This window comes from Poecilia latipinna, unplaced genomic scaffold (genome assembly GCF_001443285.1).
Source record: "Poecilia latipinna isolate Pla-1442-1.1 unplaced genomic scaffold, P_latipinna-1.0 Scaffold405, whole genome shotgun sequence".
Classification (NCBI taxonomy): domain Eukaryota; kingdom Metazoa; phylum Chordata; class Actinopteri; order Cyprinodontiformes; family Poeciliidae; genus Poecilia; species Poecilia latipinna.
In genome coordinates, this window is record NW_015113021.1 from 261,700 (window position 1) to 289,273 (window position 27,574).

At 38.7% G+C, this 27,574-nt stretch overlaps 1 protein-coding gene across 6 annotated transcripts; it reads left to right on the forward strand.

The window, feature by feature from the left end:
- The first annotated feature begins 394 nt into the window (after positions 1 to 394).
- Positions 395 to 27,574, forward strand: shtn3 (shootin 3). 6 transcript variants are annotated; one of them, XM_015037426.1, is made up of 17 exons: positions 395 to 671; positions 5,824 to 5,884; positions 15,723 to 15,817; positions 16,077 to 16,248; positions 16,728 to 16,825; positions 16,932 to 17,013; positions 17,329 to 17,423; positions 17,830 to 17,976; positions 18,659 to 18,812; positions 19,384 to 19,552; positions 19,742 to 19,806; positions 20,062 to 20,165; positions 21,110 to 21,124; positions 21,377 to 21,436; positions 21,623 to 21,758; positions 22,573 to 22,849; positions 24,356 to 27,574. In XM_015037426.1, exons 1-17 carry the CDS (start codon positions 600 to 602, stop codon positions 24,459 to 24,461), a joined length of 1,908 nt encoding a protein of 635 aa, XP_014892912.1. In that variant the 5' UTR covers positions 395 to 599; the 3' UTR covers positions 24,462 to 27,574. The 6 variants fall into 6 exon arrangements, with proteins under 6 accessions (XP_014892912.1, XP_014892913.1, XP_014892914.1 ...); XM_015037425.1 differs by having other exon boundaries at positions 600 to 671; positions 21,620 to 21,758; XM_015037427.1 differs by lacking the exon at positions 21,110 to 21,124 and having other exon boundaries at positions 21,620 to 21,758.

Consider the following 27,574-nt stretch of genomic DNA (forward strand, 5'->3'; position numbering starts at 1 on the left):
TTGGAAATACCGTATATATTCAGTCTCTAAAATACATGATTTTGACTTTTTTAACATTAATTAATGGATTAACGAAATTACCTGAATACAAATTATATTCGAAGTTATTGAGTTGAGTATCATAGAATTAAAAAAGTTACTGTAATTCCGTTTCATAGCCTGTAGATGTCATTGCTGTGCAACTGTAATTGCATATGTTTTTTTGTTTGTTGTCGTCGTCCCGACGAGTCGTTTTCCGACTCTTTCTTCAGCAGTTAAACGCAGCCCGACTCAAATTTTTTTAATAATAAAAAGTGGAGGCTAACACGTAGCATAAATAACTAGAATTATTGGGAATGATCTACACATGCGCACATTTGACTTGACTCCACCGCTGGATGGAAGGGGAGGGGCAGATGATGCTGTCAGTGAAAGGAGGAGGGAGAGGATTTGGACTATCAGGACCAAAGAGCTGCGCTCGATCCCATGTGTCTGGAAGAAAGAAAATCATCCGTACACAACGGGATTATGAGCTCCTTCTAGAGTAATTCGTTTATTAGGGTCACCCTGAAGTTAAACGTGCGCCAGTGGGATTATTTTCAGTCTTTTTTCTGGAAATAATGCTTCCCTGCTCATCATCCGCGCAGGCGGAGGGATGCGAGGAGGAGAGCGAAGCACACATGGAAACAGAGGTAAACCGATAAAACATACTAACAACCCCACCTTCTTCTCATACAAATCGTTTCTACTGCAGATGAAGCGTACCAGAGTTTTGAAAAAAACACAGTTATTTTACTCTCCGTCTCCAATGGGACATTTTGCCGGCTGGTTGCATGCGCCGGCCGGCATCTCATGGAGGCAGGAGACATGAAAGAGCCAGACCCCTCCCTGGTTCAGTCGCCCCGCACTCGCCATTTTCACGCAAATGAGGAATTACAAGTTAGATTTACTACACCCTTCATTTATTGATCCTCTCTCTCAAAAAACAGGTGTTGAGTAGAGATCTGTCAGGCATTTTAACGGGTTGTAATATCTGATTTGTAATTTTAAGGTGAGAAAATAAATGGCCTCTGGTTTGAATTGTTATTTGTGTATTTAAAAATAATAATAATTCATGCAGGGTATGTGAGCAAACTAGGGAACTATGTATGTAACCCCTTTTTTCATCATTATTATTATTATTATTATTATATAAATGAGACATATAAGGAGCAAAATTACATATTGACCCATCAAAAAAGATACAGTTCTGCGCAAAAGGTTCCTTACACTGAGCTATTAGACATTTTATGTGAAAATAACTAAGTGTATTTTATTTGTATTTTATGTGACAGACCAACCCAAAGCAGTGAATAATTGTGAAGTGGATGGGAGTCGTTTTATTTTTTTCCTGGAAACGGCTTGCATTTGTTTTCAGTCTTCCTAAGTTAACACTTTGCTGAACCACCTTTGACTGCAATACACCAAGACTTTTGGGATAAGTGTCTGTTTACATTAATCAAACAAACTCACTCTCAGATTGTATGAAGTGTGTTTTTGAGCTTTGACTGGGCCGTTCCAGGGTAGCTCTGCCTGGATGTTTTAGGGTTGTTTTATTCCAATATTCCAAGTTTTATGTTTACTACTGCCCTGTGTTTGGCTCCGTTTATCCTCCTATCAGTTCTGACCAACATCATTGTTCCTATACAAGAAAGGTATTCCCACAGCATGACTCTTTAACCACCATATGACACCCTGGTGAGTTCAAGGTGATGTGCCGTGTTAGTAACACAAAAACTTCAATTTTAATCTCCTGTGACCAGAACGCCTTCTTCCACATGTTTGTTGTCCTCTACACAACATGACACATAGATCTTAAAACAGGTCCACTGATGGTTTTCATTCAACAATGGTTGTTTATTTGCGACTTCTTCCTAAAGACCAGATTTGTGGAGTGCATGACTAATAGTTACCCTGTCTGCAGATTATCTACTGTGGAGCCTAAATATCTTGCATCTCCTTCAGTGTTGCAAACGAAATTTAAAATAATATATCATTTGTCTTCCTTCTCACAGTTGTACACTTTTTGATGTACAGTATTTATTTATGTGTATACACCTGGCAAACATATCAGATTTTAAGATTGAGGTTGCTTATTCTATTAATATTATATTTAGTACCCTGATCTTTCAAGACAAAATTTAGATTTCAAGCTACAGTTAAAACTTGTAATTTATTCAATCTTGAACTTAAATTTCAACTTATGAGTACAAACGGACAACATCAGAACAAAAAATTAAAATGATCAGAAATTCAAAAATGAAAGCCAATTTAGTTAACTTTTTTTCTTTCTTTTAAATACAAAAACCTTTTATTTGTTTTAAATTTAAAACTACATAAATTTTTCTGTTGTGAATATTTTGTTGGAAAATGCCAAAGGGTCTAGTGATACTACATTTATTGCCAAATGTTGACCTCTCACATATAAAACTTCAGAGTCATACTGCGTTATAACTTTGCTACAAAAATATGTGTTTATGGTTAATATTACAAATGTAGTGTAGGGGGTGTGTAATGGGTATTTCTTGCTAATTTAAAGTACCAATAATGTGTGTGACCTTTATTACCTTTAGCAACATTTCATGTTTTTTCTGTCTGATAAATCAGCTCACATGTGCACATATTGGTCCCTCCATGATCGAGTTTTCCCTCTGTGATTTATTTAGGTCATATAATCACCCACCTGAGCCACCCTATGGAGGCTGAGGAGACACAATAAAATGAGTCTGAAGGGTCTAAAATGGCTTTGTTTTGGTTTGTAATGTCATTTATGTAGCAGGTAGAAACAACAATCTATATGTAATTGATTGTTTTCTTCCTGCATATAACACCAGTATTGTATCTTGATTAAATAAGTGATTATTTCAATCAACAACTGGTAGTATTCGTTTTTACCCAATAATAAGATCTCAACCTTGTCTGAAATGTTATTAAATGTCATTTTGGGTTGAGAGAAGATGACAGCTTGAAGACTGAGTAGCTGATTAGAGTCACGAGCCTCCCCGATTTGGTCCATTTTATTAATGAATAAAGAGTAGTTTTCTTTGGGGTGCTGATATTCTATTGGTTACCTTGACAGCATCAGTGTCTTTCTGTGTTTCAGTGAACCTGTTACTCTTGATGGGCTTCTTAGAGAAATCTAAGATGACAGTTTGTGAGAAAGCAGGTAGAACTGGGACAAATCTGGGCCAAGAGCTTCCTGCAGCTGGAGCAGAGAAAAGGAGCAGGATGAAGATTTTATCCAGGGAGATCAGTCTGGTTTTGTTGCAGTTTTGAACACAGACTGAAATGCGAACAATTTGTAAGCTACATTTTTTGCCCAAATTAGCTTAAAAGCATTTTATTTGACAAATAATCTCAGTGGGTGTGTGTGGGCTTCTGTATCTTTTGTATGTTACTTATGTTAAACCTCACTTGCAAACAGTGATAATATTTAGTCAGATTAACACTCTAAAAACTATGTGCTGCATATTATTTAGTAGATGTTAATCTTGGTTCCAAAACATCATATGTTGGCCAGGAATAACTATTTTTTGGAAAAACATTGAATCATTGAAAAAGTTTGAAGACAACAAAAGTCTTTCATTTTCTATATGTTGACTCCTTTTGACTGTTTTGTCCTGTATAATGTTCATTTTATTCACTTGTCTCCAACAGTGGATGCCCAGATTAACAGTTTATAGATTTATTTATTTATTTATTTATTTTAAGCTTATGATCTAAACTTGAACACTGGTTAGGATTTTAGATGGTGAGGTTGACCCCTGTGTAGCCTGATTTCTGGAAACCATCTTACTTTTTTTTTTTTTTCTCTTCTCTTTGGTTCCTTTTAAAAGATTGTAGATATTCAGTGATGTCTGGAGGTCTTTTGAACCCACAGGGACAGTTTTCTTTGTCTGCACTGTTGTTGTTTTTGCTGCACGAGAGGTCACTGAATTCTTTACGAGTTCCAATTACCATTTCAAATGAAGCATGTGGATGTCAGCGCAGCGCTGCGGAAACTCCTCCTTCGACTGTGGTCAGTAAAAGTTCTGCTGCATCTGTCCGACAGAGAAAAAGAAACATTTATATGAACTCTGGGGAAGCACAAGAAGATGACACTCAGTTTTTTTTAGATGAGATTGGTGTGAGCAATGGCAGCCATGATTTTTAGTACTGATGGCTGCCTTACTTAAGACATGTAGTAAATGAAAACTCATTTATTTAGAAGAATTTAAAACAGATTTTTTTTACAGACTGGATTTATCCAACGACGTCCGTGAATGAATAACATCACTTCCACCATCTGACACGAGGGTGATGTAAATATAAGATGAACTTTAAGAAGGAAAAAAAAAGCAAAATATTTTTAGTTGAGAGTTTAAAGTATAATTCAGCTGCTGTTCTATTCTACACTCCTGAAAATGCACCATTTTGTCCACTCAAATTTCATTTTCCTGACCTCCAGACATCTCCACAGCCGTCCATTCTAAATATGGAACAGGAAACAATGCAAACCTCAGATACTCGAGGATGTGAGAACAAGCAGCTAATGCCTCTCTTTGATGTGTCTTTGGAGGGCAGCTGTTCACATTATTATCTGTCACTTTCTTGCTGCTTGTTCAGTATCACTAGAAATACTTTACAGTTAACCAAAGTACTGTTTACTGTATAATTACTTGACCTCCACGAGAACAACATCAGAACAATTAAGCTTGTGCACAAAAACAAGTCTCACTTTAACACAATCTGCGCACATTTGAGTGAAGTTGCACAAATGTAGCACAGTTACACTTTGACGCAATATTGAAAATGTTTTTTTTAGATGTACCAGCACAGAGGGGTTTATGATAGATTCAGTAACTGGAAGGCAGCAATTCAAGCCCGTATCATTAGGCTGCCACTGCCGTGCTTTACAGTTGATATGGAATGAGTTTATACGACCGTCTCTCACCTTGTTGTGGAAGGAACTATTGCTTGCAATGCTGCTTCAGATCATTGAAGTTTGCTGATATTTGCTTCTACTTATCTCTTTTAAGGCCTAAGCATAGTTTCTACTACAGCCCTTCTAACCGACCGATACTTGTTGAGTCTCCTGCTGACCGTTTTGTCATTAGCTTCAACATTAACCCGCTAGTTATCCTGAACAAGTTAAAATGCAGCTCTTTTTTGTGAGAGTTTCAAATCTGATGTTTGCTTAGATGTCCACACTTTGGAAGGTTAGAATCTGTGTGACACATTTTTCACAATTAAATTGGTTTATGTTTCACTCAATGCTTGTAAGGAGCTCAAATTCTGTAGCTGGAAAAAGCCCAAATTGTGGGTTTTCTGCCGTCAGGCTGTACATTTGATAGGAGGTGTTTGTGCTGATATGCTGCCTTCCCTCCAAACATAGTGCTGTACATTATGGTCAAACATCTCCCCTTTGTTTTTGTTTTCTTTTTAAAGGCATTAGAAGAAGTCCTCATTGATTGTGCTTCAGGTATTTATTTTTAGAGATGAAAAATGAATACCCGAAGCACCTTGCAAGCTATCTGTTGAAATCTGCTGTATGTTTTTTTTTTTTCCCTGCTTCTTCTTCTCAGTTTTTTCAGAAAAAAAATGTGTGCCGTTGTTGAGCTGAATTATAGTTTGATAACTCGGCGATTGCTGAAAAATATTCAGAATATTGCATATTGAGTTTTTTTCCATGATGACCATTATGTGTGAAGAGCTTAAATTGCTTAGTGTGTTTGTGTAACTCTATCTGGCAGTAGTGGTGACCTGTGTGCTCTGTGTTTTTGTGAAACACAATCTAACGGTCTGACCTGCTGTCTGCTCCCGCAGTGCAACAGGCTGACTGAGGAGAGGGACGAGGCGCAGAGGCAGCTCAAACATATCAAACGAGGTGAGTCCTACTTCCTTCCACCTCCTCCAACAGCTCCATCATCACAGAGACACAACCAAAGCAAGCTGAGATTTGAAATAAGTAGTTCATGAAAAAAAGAGTTGGCTCATTTCAACTTATTAGAATTTTTTTCTCTCTCTCTCTTTTATTAGATACTGGTAGATTTGATTTATTTTACCACATTCTGTGACGCTTAAATATTTCTCTGTGAAGTCAAAGGTTGCATGTTAGGAGAAGAAACAAGCTGGATTCATCACAAGGGTTCTGAATGTAATTGCTTTTTGGTTGTGTTGATAGAGACTTATAATTATAGCTAAAATGGGGAACTACTGCAGATTATGTTTTGTCTTTTTGTGAATGTGAATGGTTTTGCATGGTGCCACTGGAGATCACCACCAAAGAATACCTTTTATATTCCAGGAGTATAAAATTTAATTTCTAGGATATAAAACTTGTAGTTCTTTTAAGGATTCAAAAACAACTTGAGGTTCTATAAAGAACCCAGAAAATTCCCTTTTAAGTTCTGGCATCTCATAGATGTAAGTTTCAGGAAAGCTGTAAAATCTGAAAGCTTTTCCACTGAAAGGTCAGTGAATGTACCATAGCAGGTCCAGAAATCATCCTGGATGTTCCAGTAAAGTAACTTATAGGTTCAGGGAAAATAACTTTCAATTTCCAGAAACATAGCGAGCACTTTCTTGGAAAGCAACTCTCAACCGGCGAAATAACTTGGAAATGCTGGAACCTCACTTTTCAGATACTAAAGAGAATCTAAACTCCTATAATTCTTTTCAGTGTAGAAGGCTGCTAACCTTTTAATGCATCCATTAAAAAAAAAAAAAAAAAACCCATGCAGATTCACCATCCTGCTCATCTTTCTCCTCTCTACCATACCCTTCACACATTTCCGCCTCTGTTGGCATGACATCACTGACACCTTGTTCTCTTAATGGGTGTGTTTAAGGGGGAAAAAAGGGCAGGACTTCTCCGTTTCCATGGTAACTGAGAGGTAACTTAGCCAACACCAGCGGCGCATTTAAGTTCGCAGGAGTTTAACCTTTAAATCCAGACAGTCAAGAGCTGAAACACGGTGCTGCACTCCATCAGATATGACTATTTACAGAGGTAAGAGATTTTGATATTATCTCCTCTTAGCAAACTAAAAAAAAAAAATCTTAATTGGGCTGCATTCATTGCAGAAGATAAAACAAGCTGATAGCTGGTGATAAAGATGTGAACAGAATATTAAATTATGGAGACCAAAATTCAGGTTTTTAAAATTGGCTACAAAAATGCAAAGAGAAATCTTTAAATTTCTGCTAATTTGCATTTTCATGGCTCAATTCTCTCATATTAAAATGATAGGGGTCAGTAGTTCGGGTGAGTCCATTCACCCGGCTGCGACTGAGTGAGACGTTACCTTTGAAAAGGTAACCGGAGAACCCAGCGGTCTCCATCTGGAGGTGCAGCTCAGTGTTTGGTTTCATCTGCTTTTATGAAGCATCTCCTCTTAAACCGATAAGACGATTGGGTTACCCACTAAACCTGCCATATTTTCCTTCTATCATAAGAGCATTTTTGTTCTATAATGACTTTAATGCAATTTGGAGAAGCTGCTCGATAATCAGACTGAGAGAAACATGCATAGAAATGTATTGTCTGTCTATTAGATCTCACTTTAGTGCATTTATATTTCTTAATTAAAGCAAATTTAAAACAAAAATAAACACTGTCAAAGTTATGTTCCACCACCGTAGAAGTGCTTTAGAGATTCCTTTGCTTAACTCTAATGCGTTTTCACAGTTAAATTATTTTAAATAAGAAATTAACTGAATAATAAATGTTTTTTTGTATATTAACAAGAAAAATGTCCTTTAAGGTTGAGGTAATTTCTGCAGCTAACCAAATAGCAAAATACTTTGGCTGAACAGAAACATTTTCAGGTGCAGGTTACATGAATTTTCCTGATTGTCTAGTACTGTCTTACATTGCTGGTAGGAGGTCGACTCTGCTTATTTTCTGTCTTGTTGGAAGCCTTAATTTGTAGGATAACAAATACATGTATGAATTCAAAAGAAATATAGGCAGTGCATGCAAATATGACCAGATGACACTATTCTTCAGGAAAGAATTTGATGAAAAGGTTCTTTGAAATTTAGTTTCTTAACTTCTTGCTGTGAGAGTAAAATGATTATTGAGTATTTAAAGTCACTATAGGACATGTAAAAGGGACCAGAGTAGCTTTGTTCACTGGGGATGGTGTAGAGTTACAAACATACTAAGGATGCATCACTTATTACTCTTTTTGACTGAATGCATGTGACCGTGAAAACCTGGAGAGGAGGGAAAAGTCTTGAAGTGTGACTGAAACTCTCATTCCTCAATGTCAAAACTTCGTCAGCAGCTGCAGAACTGGGTCTAATATTCTCAGTGTAGTCAGCAGAATCGCTGATCCCCGTCTTCATTGCGAGTCTCGTCACTCTGTGCGCTCAGTCTCTCATTCATTCACTCATTTATTCATTCACTGCCCTGCCCCCAAAGGGAACAGCGCTTGCTCTTGTCATGTTATTCTCATTAATTATTGAAGCCTTCTGACATGAATTATTGAGCAGCAGGAGATGTAGAAGGATTAGTGCTAGTTTGGGAGAGTGTTGTCACTCCTCCCCGACCTCTCTACCTGATACTTTAACTCTGATGGCCTTTTTAAATAGTTTTAATAAGAATTGGCCACCAGTCAGCTACTTCAGCTCAGGCTTGTTTGAAACTTAAATGTGAGACTGGATGAGTTTAACACTGATTATGTAGGTAATAAACTAAAAAAAACATGTCATGCTGGACAGGAAGCTTCTTGTCAGCAGTGACCATCTTCCCTGTCTCTGCTGGCGAAAAGCATCCCACAGCATGATTCTGCCTCAAACATGGATCAGCTTGGATCCTTCCACGTACATTCACTCCAAAAGTTGCACTAGCTCACTTTAAAAAAAAAAAAAAAAAAAAAAAAAATTGAAGCATTTTTTTATATAAACCTTGTTTAGAATATCCAAGTTTGTAAATTGGATGTATTGTAAAGGGAAACCATCTCTTTTGTTCATCGAACTTTAAAATATTTCTTAATGAAGCTTAATATCAAAATCAGCTTTATTAGCCAAATTTGTGTGGATAAACAAAGAAATTGACTTCGGTTTTACATTACAGTGTGCAAACAAAAGTCTAAACAGATAAACTTCATGGGAAATAAAATAAAAGGATGAAAGGAATAACATGTTTGCATATGTACAGACAGTTTTACACAGAGAAGGAAAAAAGACAGGCAGTTTGTGGTAGTGCAGCTTTATTATCTAGTTTTCACTGCAGAGTAGCCGTCTACTCATGCGGTAATGTGCTTGTTGTGTTCATTAGAGAGACATCCTGGCGGAAGAAACATGTTTCTGTGGTGGCTGTTTCTTGCAAACGGTGCTCTGTAAAGGTAAAAGTTTAAATAGTGTCCAGGATGTGTGGGGTTAACAGAGACGTTAGCTGCCCCTTTCTTAATCCTATAACTGTGCAAGTCCCGGGTGGAGGGAAGGTCAGCCTTAATAATAATATTTTCCTGTTGTTAAGTCAAAATGAAATGGTGTAGTTTTAAGTTGAGGAGGATTTTTTTGTTTGTTTTTCTGGGCTGACTCCTTAGATAAGCTTTTGAATCAACATGTGCTTAAGTTTTCACATTATGCTTAAAATGCATTTCATTTTAGGCTTGATCAAATACCCCTCCGAATTATTTATTTTAGTTTTGACTGAGGCTTATGGCCAAACATAAACAGGTAATTTTGTGACTCTTTCAACAATGCTTTATATTTTCTTGCGACTTTCCAGTAAAGGTCAGATTTGAATGTTGCTCTTTTGCGTCTGAGCTGAAGAGCTGCTGCGGACGATGAACAAGGCAATAAAAGTTTCTTCGCACTTGTAGGAACTTGTCTATCATTACAAACAAATAAATTGTTTTTTATTCTAAAAAGAAATGTGAAAAGTTAATTTAATTGTTGTTTTAACCTTCATATTGTTTCCACTTAAGCAGAGGTGAGAACAAAAATTGCACTCAAACAAGAGTGGCACTACTTCACAATATTTTCTCAATTAAAACTAAAATATAGCTATCCAAGAAATAAATTAATAGTACAACAATATATATATAGTACTGAGTTATAACTACTGATGTAATATTTAAAAATGATGTAATCAGACTGACAAAAATATGAAGTTATGAGGAAAATTCAGGTACTTTAAAGGCTAATCTAATACAAATAAATAACATAATGACCAAAAACTGGTTCAAGCAGGAGAAACATGTGTTCAAACATGTTTTCAATAAAAAAAACTTGTGAAATTCTTGCGCAAACTTATAGCAGGGAATGTTTAAACAGGGTAAAGTGCAGTAAAGTAAAGTAAATGTAACTACTACCCACCTCTGCTTACAGCCTACTGTACGTTTTGTGGAAATTGACTGTTGTCCTAAGTGGAAGATCATCTCTCCATCTCTGCCTTTCTGTGACGTGTTCACCCCACACGCCTAAAGCAGAGTGGAATTACATTGCGTCTGAACGAATATGAACAAATATGCCAAGGGTTTAAATAAGTCCAGCCCCAGCTAGACCCACCCTGAAGCATTAAACTTTGAATGAAGCATTAAAGACTGACCCAATAGCCTTGCCTGATCTCATTCCCTCCCTTGCTGTCCTTAGAAGAACTCTGGCTCAGACATTTCCTTTAATATTATTAAAACTTAATGTGTGTGGCTTATAATCTCTTTCCTTGTTGTTGTTTTTTTTTTTGGTTGGGGGAGGGGAGGCTCGGTTCTAATTGTTCTGATTCTTTTACTTGTCCAGTGAATTCTACAAATAGAGAAGTTAAACTTTAATCCATCTTCTAAAACAACATTATGTCTCTGAGATCCGAGCAACCAGTGTTTTAAAATAAAAGGGGCTGATGTGATCCCTACCTAATTTCTGTGCAGCTTGAAATGAAAGCATCTGTCTGTGCTATGGATATCGGATCAATATAAAGCCGGCCGCCGCTGCTGTGCGTCCGCAGCTGCAGAGTGGTATCCTACAGAGAGCCTGCTCCATAAAATCATTTCACTACTTGCAATCACATTAAAACCAGCGGTCCCTCTCCTGTATGTTCATCTTGCTCCCAGGCTACATCATCTGGTGGAAAAGCATTAGTCATGTTCACCTGAGTAGCATGTGCAATCCAGTCAGAGGGAAGCATAATGGACTCGTGCCTCGGGCCTTCACTGACACAGATCCAGGTTTATTGTGGCTTTAGTCCCATTGGCTTTTTTTATTACTGCTCAGCATGAGAGCAAACCAGGAGGTCCAAGCATTGAAATTCCATAACTGGCATGTCCTGATGCTGATGCTGATGCTGATGCGTCTTTATTCTCTGAAACGAAATAAATCCTGGGTTTTTAAATATGACAGACTGATGTTGCTCTTCGTGAGCTCTAGCTCTGGATTTTTCCAAACGCATTACAGAGGGACTTTATTTAAGAATAGAAACATTTCTGACATTTCTTCAAGACCTTTTTGCCTTTTATACCCTCAAGCACTGAAAAGGCAACATCACCTTTCATGTAAACAAAGTGAGTTTGTGGTTGAAAAGTTAAAGGTTAAAAGAAGTCCACAAAATGACATCTACTGTGCTGTAAATGTGATTAAAAGTGTTGGATTTTCTTTTTCTTTGCTCAGGCTATATTTGAAACTTTGGTCAAAAGCGTCACATTTTCTTTGGGTGAATAAAGACAAAGACTGGTCTCGTCTTTCACCCACTGAGATTCTTAAAAACCTCCAAATTGAGACATTCAGCTGAATTATTGATCAGATACCCGAATAATCACAAATGACTTGATGTGGCGAAGCAAAAGCTAAGAATTCAGATCTTGTTCTCTCAGTCGTTATTCATATCTCATGGTCATAGGTAAACCCTGAAATGTAGATGGATGAGTAAATCTCCTGCTTCACCACAACAGAGAAGAGCAACACCCTCATTACTGAAAAGTGTTAAATATATCCACCTCCAGCTCTATCCAGACGTCACACAGGAACAAGACACCAAAATGCTTTATCTCCTTTGTCTGAGGCAGAGATTTATCCCCGACCCGAAGGAAACATACAACCTTTTTGCAGTACCATTCTCCCTGAGCAAAAGGAGCTGGCTCTCAAACCTGAGCAGAAGTGGCCGCCAACGCTCATTGTTTAATAGAAGCCAGGATTCTCGGTAAAAAACAAAACTTTTCACCAAAAGACCCCCGCCTCCGACACTACCCTTTAATTTCTGCCCTGATGAAAAAAAATAGTCAGAAATCGGTTACTATTTAGAAAAGAATCCTTAATTTATGGACTAGTTTTGATACCGTGTTTTTCTCAGTTACATATCTGTGCACAGAGGAGCTGTGATACTGATCTGTACATAAAAGCCCAGTTTCTACAATAACATGACAGTGTATAATAACAGACTCTTTGAGGGTGGACTGATCATAGTATTTCAGGCAGAAGATCATTTTGTTGTCTGTTTGAAACCTGACGGTGCGTTCAGTAGGCAGGAGGGCTTCACTTACAGCCTGCTAACAACCAGTGAGGAAGACGGAGGACATGCAGCCGGTCATTACTGGCTGAGCTGATGTCAGTGACGCTCAGAGCCAATGATCACTAGTCTTACTCATGGCTTAATCATGGTGAATGCTGAAATTCAGTTTAAAGGTTAAAAACACAGGTCAGTTTTTCTTTACTATTGGTGACTAGCCTTCAGATCTTACAGAGTAAGAAAGTGGGATGAATCATTGTGTCACATTTTGAGTCAATTATTAGAAGACTAAACTTAGACAAACTATGCAATTCCTGTCAGATAAATGTTACAACCCAGAAACGACATGGTATGTCATCACATCAGATTAATTTGTTCTTCATTTTGTTTTCCAATTTTATCTATTTTATCTCCATGAAGTCAATTTATGTACATTTTAACAGCTGATCCCTTCTTTTATTCTTATTAACATCTCTTAAAGTATACTTAAAACTTATTTCACCATGTTTGTTTTCTTATCTTCACAGTTTTTAGTTTATTACAAAACACATACAAAATCACAACAAAGAGTTTGGCACATATGGATATTTTGCAGCTGACTTTAACCAATACATACAGGATCCATTTGTCATGTTCATTTACACAATTTTTAAGTGATTTTTCTATACTCTGCTCTACAAGAAAATCTTGTTTTGCAAATCCGTACATGGTACCTTCCAGTAGGGGGTTGCTCACTGTTCTTTGGGTCGGATCGGGGGAATACAATGCAATACGTTGCAGAAGCAGACACAAACCAACAGGAATAAGGAACACTTTCAATCAAATCATAGGTAACTGTATTCGAGTATTTTATTATTATTAATGATTATAGTTCATGACTATACCTAACTAGCAAGAAACACAAACAGCTAAGCTATGGTTAGGTGCAGACTTGACCATAAAGTATAGAGAGGCAGACCTGTAAGAAATGTTGGTGTGATATGGTGAACTGATCTGGAGTTTTGGGGAAATTGTGCTGTGACCTATTATTTCCCAAAAAGCAATGGAAATAAGCTTGGAAAATTTCTTGCATATGCAGTAACGGAAATCCAGTCCTTTGTCAAACTTCACACCTCAGATCAATTTTACAGTAGAAACATCCTCAAAGTTTTTAAAGGACTGAATTGGCATTTTGAGACCTTTTACATCACCCCTATATAACTTTTATGACCATAGACTGTTTATCTTTTGACCTGGAGAAATATTCAGATTCTACAACTTTAGCTTTATTTGTAGAATTTAGAAATATAAACGTTGCCTTTTAATCTACTTTTATGCCTTTATGTCTCCCTCTACTAAACGGCCTACATTTTATGTCAACCCCACCAAAGCTACACCAAAACACAAATTCACTCACATAATATTTAAATCAAGACTGACTTTAACCTGTAATACCTCCTCAACGAAACACTGTGGAAAAATATACGTGTGCTGATTGTGCTCACATGGTGTTTCTGCTTTTCACAGCTGAAGGATCTTTTGTTGTTCATTCAGTCAGTGCGTTTTCCTGCAGCTGATCCTTTTAAAAGATTTTCATCCCATCAAATGAAACTGGTTTCATTTCCTCAAAGTCTTGTCCTTCTCTTTTGCTGCTCCCATTTCCTGCTTCTAGTTGATTCATACAGCACTTAACTCTCAACTAAAAGATTTTCACGACTAAAAGACTAATTCAACAATTGATCTTGATTACATTAAGATTTATAATTGGATTATAAACACATTATAAACACATTTGATCTCCAGTCTCTGCTAAAGGCAAACTGGTTTTCCAAGTGGGAAAAACTACAATTTATCAGAAGTGACACCCTTTCCTTTTATCTTATCAAACACTTTTGCTCTTTGTGTGCTTTCACAACCATTGTCACCATGAATAATGTGACTGAAACATTCTGGGGGAGGCAGATAACAAGTCATGGATGACAAAGATCTAGATGATCCACAGATTCCAGTGGGTGGGTCACAGGACTTCAGCGATTCTGAAAGTGTGCCGACCAAAAAAGGTTTCTAATCCAGAAACTCCCCATCAGTCAGTCAGGAGTGAAGAACTTTCTCAAACCCACTGGAGAGCTAAGAAAAGAGAAATCCACATGCTTTCTGTTTGAAGAGTCATCAGTTAGTGATGGATCCCAACGCCATGGTCATAAAGGAAGATAAAGGTACGGTGATGCAAAGCTCAGGATTTTAGAAAGATTTCGATTAAAACAGCCTCTTTACTAACTGGAATAGTTATTCAGTGACTGCTGTAGTTTTAACCTGGATTTCCTCCATATTTAGGTCATTCTAAAATAACTGAGGAGTAGTGAATCTCTGAAGATGAACTGGTTTTCAGTACCAAGTTGAAAACCAGTCTTCTATTCACATTAGATTCTTCTGTCTATAAGGATCCTTTTTTTGTTGTTTTAGATCATTTTTTTGCTTCTCAAATGGAGACTACAGAACTGTGTGCAATAATTACTTCCTTTCAAACTCAAACACTCACTATTCATTGGATCTACTTGCTTCTTGCTGCTGTATTTGCAATGGGGTTTTCTTAATCGTTTTGTCTTTTCATCTTGCCCGACTTTCTTAATCTGTAACGGCTTTGGGAAATTTAAAAAGTTGATTTGTTCATGAGTATGAGAACATAAGAAGCAACAGACAACATGGCAATGTGTGACTATCATATTGTGACGGTCTAAAGAGGTTTCAGTAGAAAGTTTTCTTAACGACCCTATTGAGGAAATTTATTCTCATGGATCTTTGATAACCTGATGTTAAAAGCTGTTTGAACTGCAAGAAAGGCATATGAATACAGATCTGTGAAACTGAAACCATCAAAATAAATCTGTTTATTTTTATCATTAGCCTTTTAAGTCTTCTACAGATCAGAATGGGAATTCTGGGAATCACCTTTTTCACAGTGAAACTCAACTTTTAGCTAAACTAAAGAGGTGGGAACAAATCTTTCATGTCAGTTTGCAGGTAACAAAGTTTCTAACGTCCAATTCAAAACAAGTTCATTAAGTTTTCAGTTATGTTTAGACATCAGGCTTCTTTATGCCGGAACAAACATGGGTCAGAGCAAGGAGGCTTAACAAATCATGAACATCCTGTGAAAATTGTCAGAACTAGACTGAAATTTATGTAAAAGCACCAAACCTCCCAATAATTCTTTGAATGATATTGTGGGATGCTTCGTGCTGTGGCAGTGGGCACCTACATTACAGAGTGTCTGTCTCTGTGTGTTTCTCACTAGTTTCTCAGATGGTGATTGAGGAGGTGGGCGTTCTGCAGACTCAGCTCGAGATTGAGAAGTCTTGTCGAGAGAATGCAGAGGCCCTGGCCACGAAGGTTTGTCTCACACCTTAACACTCAGTAATCGATGCAAGATAATCAGCAGTGTCAGGTGGCGCAGGCCAGAGAATGGGGGCAAACAGATGAGTCAGGATGACTCTGCAGAGCCGTTCTCATTATATCATCTTTGTGTTAATGTGAAAGCAACTGGATTTATTGAAGTGACGTAAAGAGTAAATGGTTGAACCAGGATGCACCTGAATTTAGTTGCAGAACAGGCCTCTTACTGTTAATCCCTGTTATCTTTGATGCGCAGCTAAATTGTGAGAACAGAAAATTGAAGTACCTGAGCCTCTCGTCTCGGCCTTGTTTGGATGAGCTGCTGCCAAGCATCTCTGACTGCATTGCGCTCGAAGCTGACGGAGACTCTGCAGATTCAGTGGGAAACAGTCCTGACACCTTCTCTCAGTGCCAGCAACAGGTTAAAGGTAACACCAAACACCAAACTGCATATTTTTAGCCAAAATGGCCTGACATTGTGTGTCTCACCAAAGCCTCTCGTTCTTGATATGTTCATTTTCATAATGTCACATTTTCCAGACTCCTTTATCTTTCTGTTTGTCTTTAGTTTAATTCACCTTATGAAGTGACGATTTCATTTATTATGAGGAAAAGCCTATCTAAATGAACTTGGGTCTATTTGAAAAAGTAATCACTCCAAGAGCACATCATTCACTCATCCAGAAAGTCATAAAGTAACCCAGAAAAACATCGAAGACTCTGTAGACTTTAATAATAAAGAAAGAGTCTCAAATGGCTGAATTAAAACAATCCTGCAAAGATACCGAATCAAAATATCTCCACAGTGACAGAAAAACTCACTGTAACTCATTGCTAGTTTAGGGGGGTAATTTTGTTTAATAAATAAATAACACATTTTACAAACTGCAAAACGTTGTTCCACCAGAGTTGAGAGAGACGGTAAACGGTTTACTGGAGGAGAAGAAAGGTTTTGTCTGTCAGATTCACGAACAGCAGAGGCAGATCGAGGAGTTGACCACACAGGTGAGAATGGATCTACACACACGCCCTCCTCTTATGAAATGTTTTGACTCCTTACTTCTTCTTCAAGTGATGCTGAGTTCGTGGCATTTTGTTTTCCTCTCACCAGTCTGAGAAAAGTCAAGAGGAGATGAAACAGCTTCGTGAAACAGTCGAGCAACAAAGCAAAACAATCAAGAGATTTAACAGAGGTAAGTCACAGGCGAAGGGACTTATGAGTTTACAACCAACTTAATTAGATAATAGATCATAAATAACCTAAATACACCGTAAGCAGACAAGTTTTAAGGCATCTACACACTTTTCAGCACTTATGTCTTGAGATAGATCACAAATTTACAACACAAAACTTCAATGTAAAAAAAAAAACAATTTCACATATTTTTGAGAACATTCATGGTGAAGAGTGAAGACAGTTTGAGCAATTAGTGAGTTAGTAACATGTTAAATTTGACATTAATGCTATGTTTGTGGCTTAACCTCATATACTCTGTATGTTTCTACAGTCTCTATGATGGCAGCTCAGGAGTATGAAGGAATGAAGGAGCAGCTTGATTTGGAGCAGGACCTCAGAGTCAAAGCTGAGACGTACGCACACGAGGTACAGAAGGAGGTTATAGAAACACTGGATTAAAACTGTAGGAAATAATATTCAAACTGTTTTAGACATTTATTAGACGTGGTGGAAACACAGGAGCTGCAGCTATTCCCTCAGTCTACTGTAATTCATAATTTTTGAGACCAACCTAATAACTTGCTTATATAATCTGAGTGATGAGTTGCCAAATGTTGCAGCTGCGATCCGTATTGCCATGTTGGAATTTGATGTGTGATAATAACCTGAGAAAGGTCCTATGTCGGGTGTTTCATACAAACTTTGAACATAGCTGATAAATGAAGATGATGGCAAGAGGGCTAATGCACGTTTCCTCTTTTCTTTCCAGTAATCGCCTTTTTTCTCTGTCTCTGCCTCCTGTTTTTTTTTTTTGTTTGTTTGTTTTTTTCAGATGCTTGTTAAGCAGAAGGAGGCCAATAGGCAGAGCATGCTGCTGCTGCAGAGTGCTGAGCCCAGCGTTCAGCTGCTGAAAGCTCTGGAAGACATCGCTGCTATCACTAAAACCCTGGAGGAGGAGCGTCTGCAGCATCAGCAGAAGGTAAATCCAAAAGCCTCTTTATTTCCTGCAGCCTTACTCTTAATGTCAGGAGAGGCTAGGATTTGTTGATCTTTATGACGTTTTTGCCGGTGCAACGAGTGCAAACCGAAAAGCTCTCAGTGAATCAGGCAGATATTCACATTTCAAATGAAAATGACAAAAGTGTGTAAAATTTCCCTGCAGCAAAAGGAGTTGTAGAAGAGCAATAATAAGCCTTTTTCTTAAATCAGAAACACTATGTGCAACAGGTCACACAATGCAAGGTTGTTACTTGAACAACGCCAACAGAACCACAGGCTGATGCCACGCTGCATATTGGTATAATAATTCATGCGAAGCAGCTTTAGTATTGAGGTCAAATATTGTAAAACTCCCTGAGCTAAGTTGCTGAAGTAAATAAAAATTTAAATTACATTTTAAGTTGTGGAGATGCACCTGAATCCATTTGACCTTTTATTTGTGCTCTGTTGAGAATTTGATTGACTCACTAAACACTAGATGAAAAGAAATAGTTTGCTACATATAGTTGGTTTGATCTATGCAATGAAATCAGCCTTAGCTTTAGGACTAGCACCAATCTAAATAATCAGTGTTGCATGATGCTGAAAACCTAAAGGCTAATAGCAGACCTCTTTTAACCCTGCTCTGTATCTGTCTGACTTGTCTACTTGTGGGGCCGTAGGTGCAGAGTCTGGAGGTCCAGCTTCAGGAAAGCGGTGTGAAGAAACAGCTGCAAGACCTTCAGAGACAGCTGGAGCTGCTGGAGGTGGAGAAGAAGGAGGTGGAGGGACGTCTGGAGCAGACAGATAGGAAGAATGAGGAGCTGGAGAAAAGAGGTGGGTGGAAGTGGAGATAAGGCCGTTTGTAGGCTAAAAAAAGAGCAGACAGAATAGTACTGTAATTAAAATCTGCATAGCAACATAAAATACTGTTTCCTGATTAGCAGGAAAATAACTAAAAAATTCCATCCATCCAAAATTGTTTTTCTAAAAAGGAAAATAAGAATTTACATGAAAGTTAAAGCTGTAATTTAAAATAAAATTATCAGCTGTAAGGTCATGAATCTGTTGTTGGGAGGCGAAATAAAGTGATGCAGTTGTGCATTTATGTAACAGTTGTTGATTTCACTGATGCCGACACAAATTTTTGACCCCTGAGCTGCATGAGAAGCAGTTCAGTGAGGTCACACAGGGCCTAAACCACAAGCTGACTTTAGCTTGAATATTATATAATAAATCAAAAGTTCAACCTTCTTTTTATGGGTTGCATGGCTTCCAGTGTTAATGTGTTCATTAATATTCTGCAGAAATTATCTCTAACCGTCTCATTGCCGTATCTGCGGTACTTATTAGCCGTCTGACAGTGATAGTGACTGAGGTTGTGGTTTGATCTGTCGTCTCTTCACAGTCCATGAGCTCCAGGAGGCCCAGAAAAAGACAACAGACAACACCAGCCTCCCTCCCCCAGAACCTGGGGTGGCGCCGCCTCCCGCACCTCCTCCACAGCCGCCTCCACCCCCTCCACCCCCACCACCTCCTCCGCCACCTCCACCCCCCTCCAGATGCAACCCCCTCAGGTGAGACTTCTCAACAAACAGCAGATACTTAGAAGTATCACAGTCGGGGGGGAGGTTGCGATGCAGCAGCACATCTTATTTCCTGCGTTTAAACTTTAAACATAAAAAAAAACTGACAGAAAATATTCACAAGCAGCTCAGATAACGAGTGAGCAGTTCTTACTTCTAATGAGATTTTCTGTTTCTTAGTTCTCTGATTGCCATCATGAGGAAGTCATCCAAAGGCTCCAAAGCAAAAGTGGAGCCAACTCCAGGTGAGAATCGATTTATAGTTTCCATTCAACAGCCAGTCAGCCAGCACCTTATTCCTTTGCTTCATGATCCAGTCTAGTGACAGATCACTTATTTAATCAGCTTTTATTTTGGAATTGCTACTGTTTCTGTAGTGATATGTAATCGGCCCTATGGGTTTTCAATTTGCACATTTGGGTATTCCCTCTGTGTTCCCTAATTACCCCTGTCTGGTTGTCATATAAATAAGTCATAATCTTCTCTTTCGGTGTCGGCAGCTGCTGAAGGCGTGGACGATGTCAAGGTGAAGGCGGTGAATGAGATGATGGAGCGAATCAAACACGGGGTAGTCCTGCGACCCGTCAAAAGTCAGGAGACTAAGGTGAGAACAGCATCTAAAAACTGGTCTTATATTTGATATAAGGTCAAATAACTGGTCAGGCCTCTGTGATGGCCCCTCCAGACACTGATTTTATTGTCATTAGGCCAGTAAAAATAAAATAATCTGACTTGACATGAGTTGATGCAGCTCCTCTCCACACTTTCATTGCACACATTGTGCTACAAAGTCAGTAAACATGTGGCGCTCTGCTGTAGAGCTTGTATTGTAATGTAAGTGACAGAGGGCATTTTACAGCACAGTATCCGCAGCAGGAGGCCGACAATCAGCTCAGAAATAATCACACTGCAGAGAAAACTCAACCATACTGCATCCTGCGATCTATTGTGACAGTTCAACTCAAGTTATGCTTCTAGATGAAGATAATTTGAGCAAGTTTCTAAAAATGTTTGACAAAAAAAAATCTTTAGAAGAAATCATGAGCTATTGCTTTGAAATTGCCCAGCTGCTGTCTGTAGACGGCATTGTGACACCCAGATATCGCTCCTGGCTGAGGAGGGTCGCAGCAGGTCAGTGGGTGGTCCTTCAAAACGGATTACATCACTAAACTAAAGCAGATACCACCTCCCAGGGTGGTCTGGGATAACAAACGTCTCCAACGCTGCCAGGACACGATCAGGGGATGAATGTTAGCACCAGGTGTGAATGGGCTCTTTGTCTTCTCTCAGTATGCCACTGTTGTCTCCTACTGTGTTTTTTTTTTTTTTCTGGCTGTTACTTGTATTTTCCTGCTGTCGGAGCTTTAATTATGCTAATAATGTCACAAATCTCAAGCAGGGAAACCCAGATTGCTGTTTCTTTCCTCTTCTGTCCTGGTTCTTATCTTGTTATAAAGACCAGGATGTCTAATGATTCTCTTAGGACTCTGATTGTTCTGTGTCTCTTCTCTTTCCCTTCTGCTTTCATTTCTTTTTGTGCTGCAAAAGAGAATAGCAGTGAAAGTGAGTATATTGATGCTTGCATCAATCAGGACAGTCAGATCATTCCTACCTGCAGTCGCTCTAAACCCGGCAACCTAACTCTGCTTATATTACATTAAAATGGAAACATTTTGCGGCATGTCAAAGCTTTTTAATCATTAAAACGCACGAAAAGTATTTTCTCAGACCTTATCTTAAAATTATTCTCTAATAATGTGAAAAGTAGGAAATCACAAGCTTTTTTTCTTTTTTTCTTTTTTTTTTCCCCTGCAGCCTCCACCCTGTGAGGAGAAGCAGCAGGAAAGCGCCATGGACGAACTAAAATGCATCCTGGTAAAATACATATTATACCAAGTGTTGAAGATGTGGTTTCAGATTTTAATATTTTTATTTCGTTTTTTAGTTTCTGTACAGTTTAAGTTCACTTTAGTCTGACCAACAAGTTAGAGAGACATAAATGATAGATGTACTTTCATCGCTGTCCGTTAATGCTGTGACATTTCCGTTCTGCTCAAGGAGACGGTGAAGAGGAGTCCCAGCCGAGGCTCCCAAGAGTCTGGACCGTCTGGACCGTCACCACCGGCGAAGAAGGACAGCGAGCTGGAGGTCATCCTGAGGCGCCGGCGCAACAAGGCTGGAGAGGCCGGATCAGGAGGTGAACCCATCCATCCAGCCAGAAGCCCAGCCTCATGCTTCATAAGGACACAGCAGGACATTATTAATCAGTGTCATAATTAATAATGTGGTCATTCACACTACTACTTAAATCCAACATCAGTCGAGCTTCTGTGAACATTTTATGTCACGAAAGCGACTCGCATGTACAGAAAAAGAACATAGACTTCACACTGCAATGCATTGTTTACAGAAATAATAATGTAGATTATTACTTCCGCCGTCTTTGGATCAATTTAAAGTGGGAGCCGGCAGTATTGTCGCAATAACAAAACAAGATGAAGAAAACTAATAAAAAGAAAGCACAACTACTAGCGGAGGCCTTTTATGGAGCATTGACTGGATGTGGGATTGTGATGTGACACACTTCAGTGACACAGACTTCTTTCATAGGTTCGTAATTTTTGTAATTATAATTTTCAGCCATTGTATCTGGCTTTTTCTGGTGCAGAATTATGACGTATGTTACATCAAAGTTGGATAAAAAGTGACATGGCAATTCAGACATCCAACGCTTTAAAAATGACCGGATTCTTAACCGATTTAGTAAAATAAATTTAGTAAAGTAAAAGTGGCACAGATCAGATTCACTATAATTACTATGTTGTTGTTTTTTGTATGTGTGTGAAAGGATCAGAAGTCAGGAGTTCAGACTGCTGTGATAAAGTTGCTGTGTGAATGTAACCTTAGATACCCGTCACCTCCTGTTCAGCAGTGAATATCAACAACCCCCTAGTTTCTGTCCTTTAAGGCAGAAATCCATCTGTGTTTTTGTTTCTCCTTTCCACCTCCAGATGAACGTGAGGGCCAGATGAGCCACGTCTCTTCTTTTGACAGCTTGAATGGCAGACGCACCAGCAGCGATTCGGGCAAAGATTCAGAGGGAGCGAGCGGCCAGAGCGCCCCCTGTGAGGCGGCAGGAATCGTCCGGGTCAGTCCAGACAGAAGGGGCTCCGGGCCGGGCCCCGCGGTGGCCCCAAGGAAGCGCTCTGACCTGGAGAGGAGGTCCTGCAGCTCTCTGTCTGAAAAGGAAATGTCAGAGTCTCCGGTCAGCAATGGCTGCATCAGCAGGTGAAGCATCTCAGCGTCTGTAATATGAGGAACAAATGATCAGTTAGTTTTAAATATGTGGAGCCTTGAGTTGTCGCATGCTAACCAATCAGTTTTATTCAGCCACCAGCGTCGGTACTGGAACCAGTGAACTGTTGTTGGGGTTCATCTGTAGCAACGATGCACATCTATGCTGTGTTGTTTTTTTCTATTATTCTTGACAGTCATTTAAGATCAGTCAGATTGGAGGATTAGCATCTGCAAACATCAATTTCTAATTCTTTCCATCAATTCTTAGTCTGATTTAGGTCTTGATTTGACTAGACCATTGTTATGTGCTTCGGGCACATTATGATTTTTGTCTACTTTTGTTTTCTTATAGACCTTGATTAAATGACATTTTGTAAATATAATTTGGAGTTTGGATAATTTCTTTTTGGATATTTAATTACGTTAATTTGTGGTGCTGTTGGTCCGCCTATAAATAGGCTGGCTTTCAGCATGTAGGGAGCCTCCCTTCCATTCCCGCCTGGGCTCCGCCTCTCCGCTTGCTTCCGCTCGCTCCACCACCACCAGCTGCTGTGGGCCGCAGCTGAGGGTTCCAGCCTGCCATGCGGTATCTTTGTTAACCTTTGTTTGTTTGTTTTTTCGTTGTGATTTTGGCCTGGTGGGACCGATTGTCCTGTTTTCGATCTTTCTTTTGCATTAGGTTATTTTTGTTTTAGTCCGGTACGAGTAGGGGCTTCGACGGCCCTGTATAGGGTTGGCCCCCTGCTGTACCGTTTTGTTATGTTTGATCGGCTCACCAGGTGCACCTTTCTGTTACTACTTTCGGGGTTTTGTTTTCTTTATTTTTCTTTGGAACACGGGATTTGAGGGTTTGAATATTATTTTCTTCACAGAGAAGCAGAAGAACCTGAATTAAGAAAAACAAAGTGAAGAGAATTTATGAATAAAATATTTTGTTGAACCCTCATCTTTTGTCTCGTGTCCTCAAGTATGTTGTGCCCTTGGTGGACGTAACAACCATTCAAAATAATAAGCTTTAAGATTTAAATTCATGCACACTTAAGCCTTAGATGTATGTTTTTGACTCCGGGTTGTATCTTTGACAGCATTTAACTTGTTCCATCCTCCCTTCATTTCTGAGCAGCTTTCTTGTCCCTGCTAGAGATAAGCAGAATCCACAAGCATGATAGTTCCTCTACCATGTTTAAAACTGCAAATTGGTCTTCCTGTGTTTTTCTTTTTACCAATGGCTTTCTTCTCACAATAAGGACAAGGATGCTAGAGTGTTGTCTCATCAAAAGCTTATTCAGGAGAGCTGTAGATTGCTGCAGTTCTCCCATTGTTATCTCTTCTCTGACCTGTTTACTAATTAAGTGACTTCTAAAGGTATACTAATGTTGTTTTAGGGGTGCAAGAATAAGGTGGACTGCGCCTTTATCTCAAGGGATATGAGTACTTTTGAAAGTGGTTTTGAACACTAAATCACATATCGGCGGCTCTTCTGTCTCTGCTCCACAGCACTGATGAGGAAAATCAGATGAAGTCGAACGGAGTTGACCACGAGGAGCCTGGCAACGGCGACCACGACGAGCACGTAAACATTAGCGCTGACGCCGACTGCTGAGATGAACTCTAGCGGGTTTCATTCTGCGATGTGAACAGAGAGAAGTCAGAGCAATGAAACACATTTGCCTTTTTACAATTATGGTATCAAATGCGCATTGAAAATGTTGTTTATTTTTATTTTTTGTCATATTTACACTAACCACATACAAAAAATAGGCAACTAACCGCAGTAATAAAAACAAGCCACAGCTGGTCCATTCAGGTGTTTTAGCTACAAGATACTTCCAGAGTTTTCATAAATTGTTCTGAAATAGACATTCATAACAGAGTCCAGGTTAAAATGCTCAAGAAAGAAACCTAACTAACAAAGATTAATTCTTGATTTACCTGGAGTCGGTAAAGAGCAGAGGAATACTTGTTCAGCTGCTCATGCAGTCAGTGAACCTGACTGATTTGAGCCAGAGGAAGCTGCAGCCTTATGAACCAAAGTCATCTTCTACTATCTGCAAAAACCTCAATTGTAGCTTCTATTTTATCTCATTTTGACGAGCAAACGATGCTCTCGGTTAAACTTTATGTCATCAGAAAGAATGCACCGTGTTGTTAGATTTTTCTCACCTTGTGTGCAGCATGGTGCAGTTTAGCAGCTCTGGTAGACGTGACACCTGTAGTACTGAATTTCAGTGGATTAAAGCGTCAATTAATCCTATTAATAATTTTATTTTTGCTTTTCCTGCCGCTACATATTTGTTTAGGGTTTAGCTACTTTTATACAATAAAAGTGTTTAATTCTTACTGTGGTTTAGGAACTTACTGGAGTAAAATTTTTAGGATGCTTAATATCAGCTTTATGTCCATATCCAACATACAGATAGATAAATTCCTACAAAGGCTGACTGATATAGATGCTGATAAAGATATACTTCCCTTCACAACTATTGGCACCCCTGACAAAGATATGTGAAAAGCCTTAAAATATATTCAGCTTTCATTTCAGGAGCATTATCTCATACAAAAAAGTAAAGAAATTAAAATCTACTACATAATTTGAGTAAAATTATTCAGGGGGCAGAAAAATATATCAGGTGTATAAAATAAACTTTTTTGGTGAAATCAGCAGTTCCACATTTACTATGTAAAATGAGTATAACTCAAGATTTTGTTTTTATAGTTTACTTTTTATATGACCTGGTTTTCCTAAAAACGTTCATAAGTAATCCAGACACTTCCGTTTTCTGAGATTGAAATATTTCCCTTGGCTACCTGTCAAGATGGAAAAGTCAATAAAAACATAGCATTAAGTCTTCATATGTTGGAAAATTCTTAGAATAAAATACTGAAGTTCCTATCTAAGCTGGCCTTTACCATCTTTAAGAGCAATAATTAAGAAGGATAATCAGGGTTAGAGAACTGCAACAAAAAGCAAGAATAATCATTAAGTGCTGTTAAGTAGTTGTGAATGATGCCTTGGTAAAAAAAAAAAAAAAGTTTTCAGAATGATTTTTTTTGGGCACAAACACACCAGATGGAGTTGGTGTGGAACAAGGATGAACATGGGGGAAATCACCTCACACTGCTAAGTAAGCTTGAGAATCACAGGGTCTGTGATTCTGCGAGCCTGTTTCTCTTCTAACGTTCCTGCAAACATTGCACAGCATCATTGGGTCTGTCCACATAATCTAAAGTTTATGGCCAAATCAGCACATAAATGGTTTGGCTGACACATGACCAAACTTTTTTCATGGTTATCTCAACCCCCAGAGTTAAATCCTATGAATCTAAGAGAGATCAAAGAAAGGGAAACCTTAGAGAGAGCCCAAGACAATCTGGAGAACTTGTCTCTGGACCATTGAATGGTCAAAGATCACTCTCTCTTTATGCTCCAAACTTTAGAAGATTCTTTGTTTTGCAAATATCAGAAGGGAATTGTACAACATATTAACAGGAGTGCCAATAATTGTGCTACTGGTGACTAATATATATATATTTCTTAATGTTTTTTTTTTTCTGTACTGGCTAAAAGGTTTGTAGAGTTCTGTTTTATTTTAAGCAGATGTCAGCTTCTGACAGAAGCTTTGTAACACATAAGCTGAGATATTTGAGTAAATGTACATTTTTAGTCAAGCTGCCTTCAGTTGTGTGACCCTTTAAGTGTGCAACCCCGACTGTTGTATCGATCCTGAAGTTCTTTTGTTAATCCAAACCTGTTCCTGAGCGCAAACACCCAGGAATATGTTTTCACAACCAGGGTTCCTCTCTTCCACTTTTGCTGCTTCAGTTTCAGCTCCAGCGTGTCGACTATCAGCCTGACAGGTGAGAGAAGTTTGTAAAGTGGAGACATAAAATTGAATTTGATTGACATACATCAGTAGGAGTAGATGTAGCACATTGAACAGGAACGTTCTCAGGATCCAAAGGACAGATCTTCACCAGGTCTGGGGAGTCGACGTTGAGGAAAACCAATGGAAAGCCATGTTTTCTGGTTAAATGTGGAGTAGAAGTGCTTTGGAGGAATGAGGTGCTTTTGTATTTTTCTCTACCTCTCCACTGACACCTGCCTCTACACTGAAACATTCTAGAAACATCCGTTTGTAGCATGAAAACTCGTAAGATGCTGTCGTAGTTCCTGCACTGGAGATCAGACGTCTTCCTGCTCTAAATCAGCACTGAGCCCTGCAATGCACATATTGTTATGCTTATTGTGCATTCCTTGACTTTTCTTTTCTACTGTACATTTACAGTTTTTTCTGAACACCTTTATGCAAACTACGTGAGGCACCTTTGTATGACGCTATCACACACCTTGTCGTTCTTTCTTAACTCACAAACTCACATTTTAAAGTGCATCTTGTTCTGTTCGTTCGGTGTATTTTACTCATACAGAGGACCAGAACTGTATGGTTCTGCTACATATACAGAGTTGGGTTTTCTGCGCAGTGAGGCCTTGCACAAAACCTCCGCATAGCAGAAAAATACAACCTGCAGCTGGGTAACATTTTGCATCCTCTGAATGACTGCATTTAATAATAATGTGGCTACCTTAAGGGATTTCCTGTATGCCGTTGAGTAGGTATTGTGTGCTATTGGAAATATAAACGGAGTGTTGAAGGTTTTTTAACTTCATGGGTTTTCATTTTAGAATCACTTGAAATAAAATGCAATTTAAAGAAA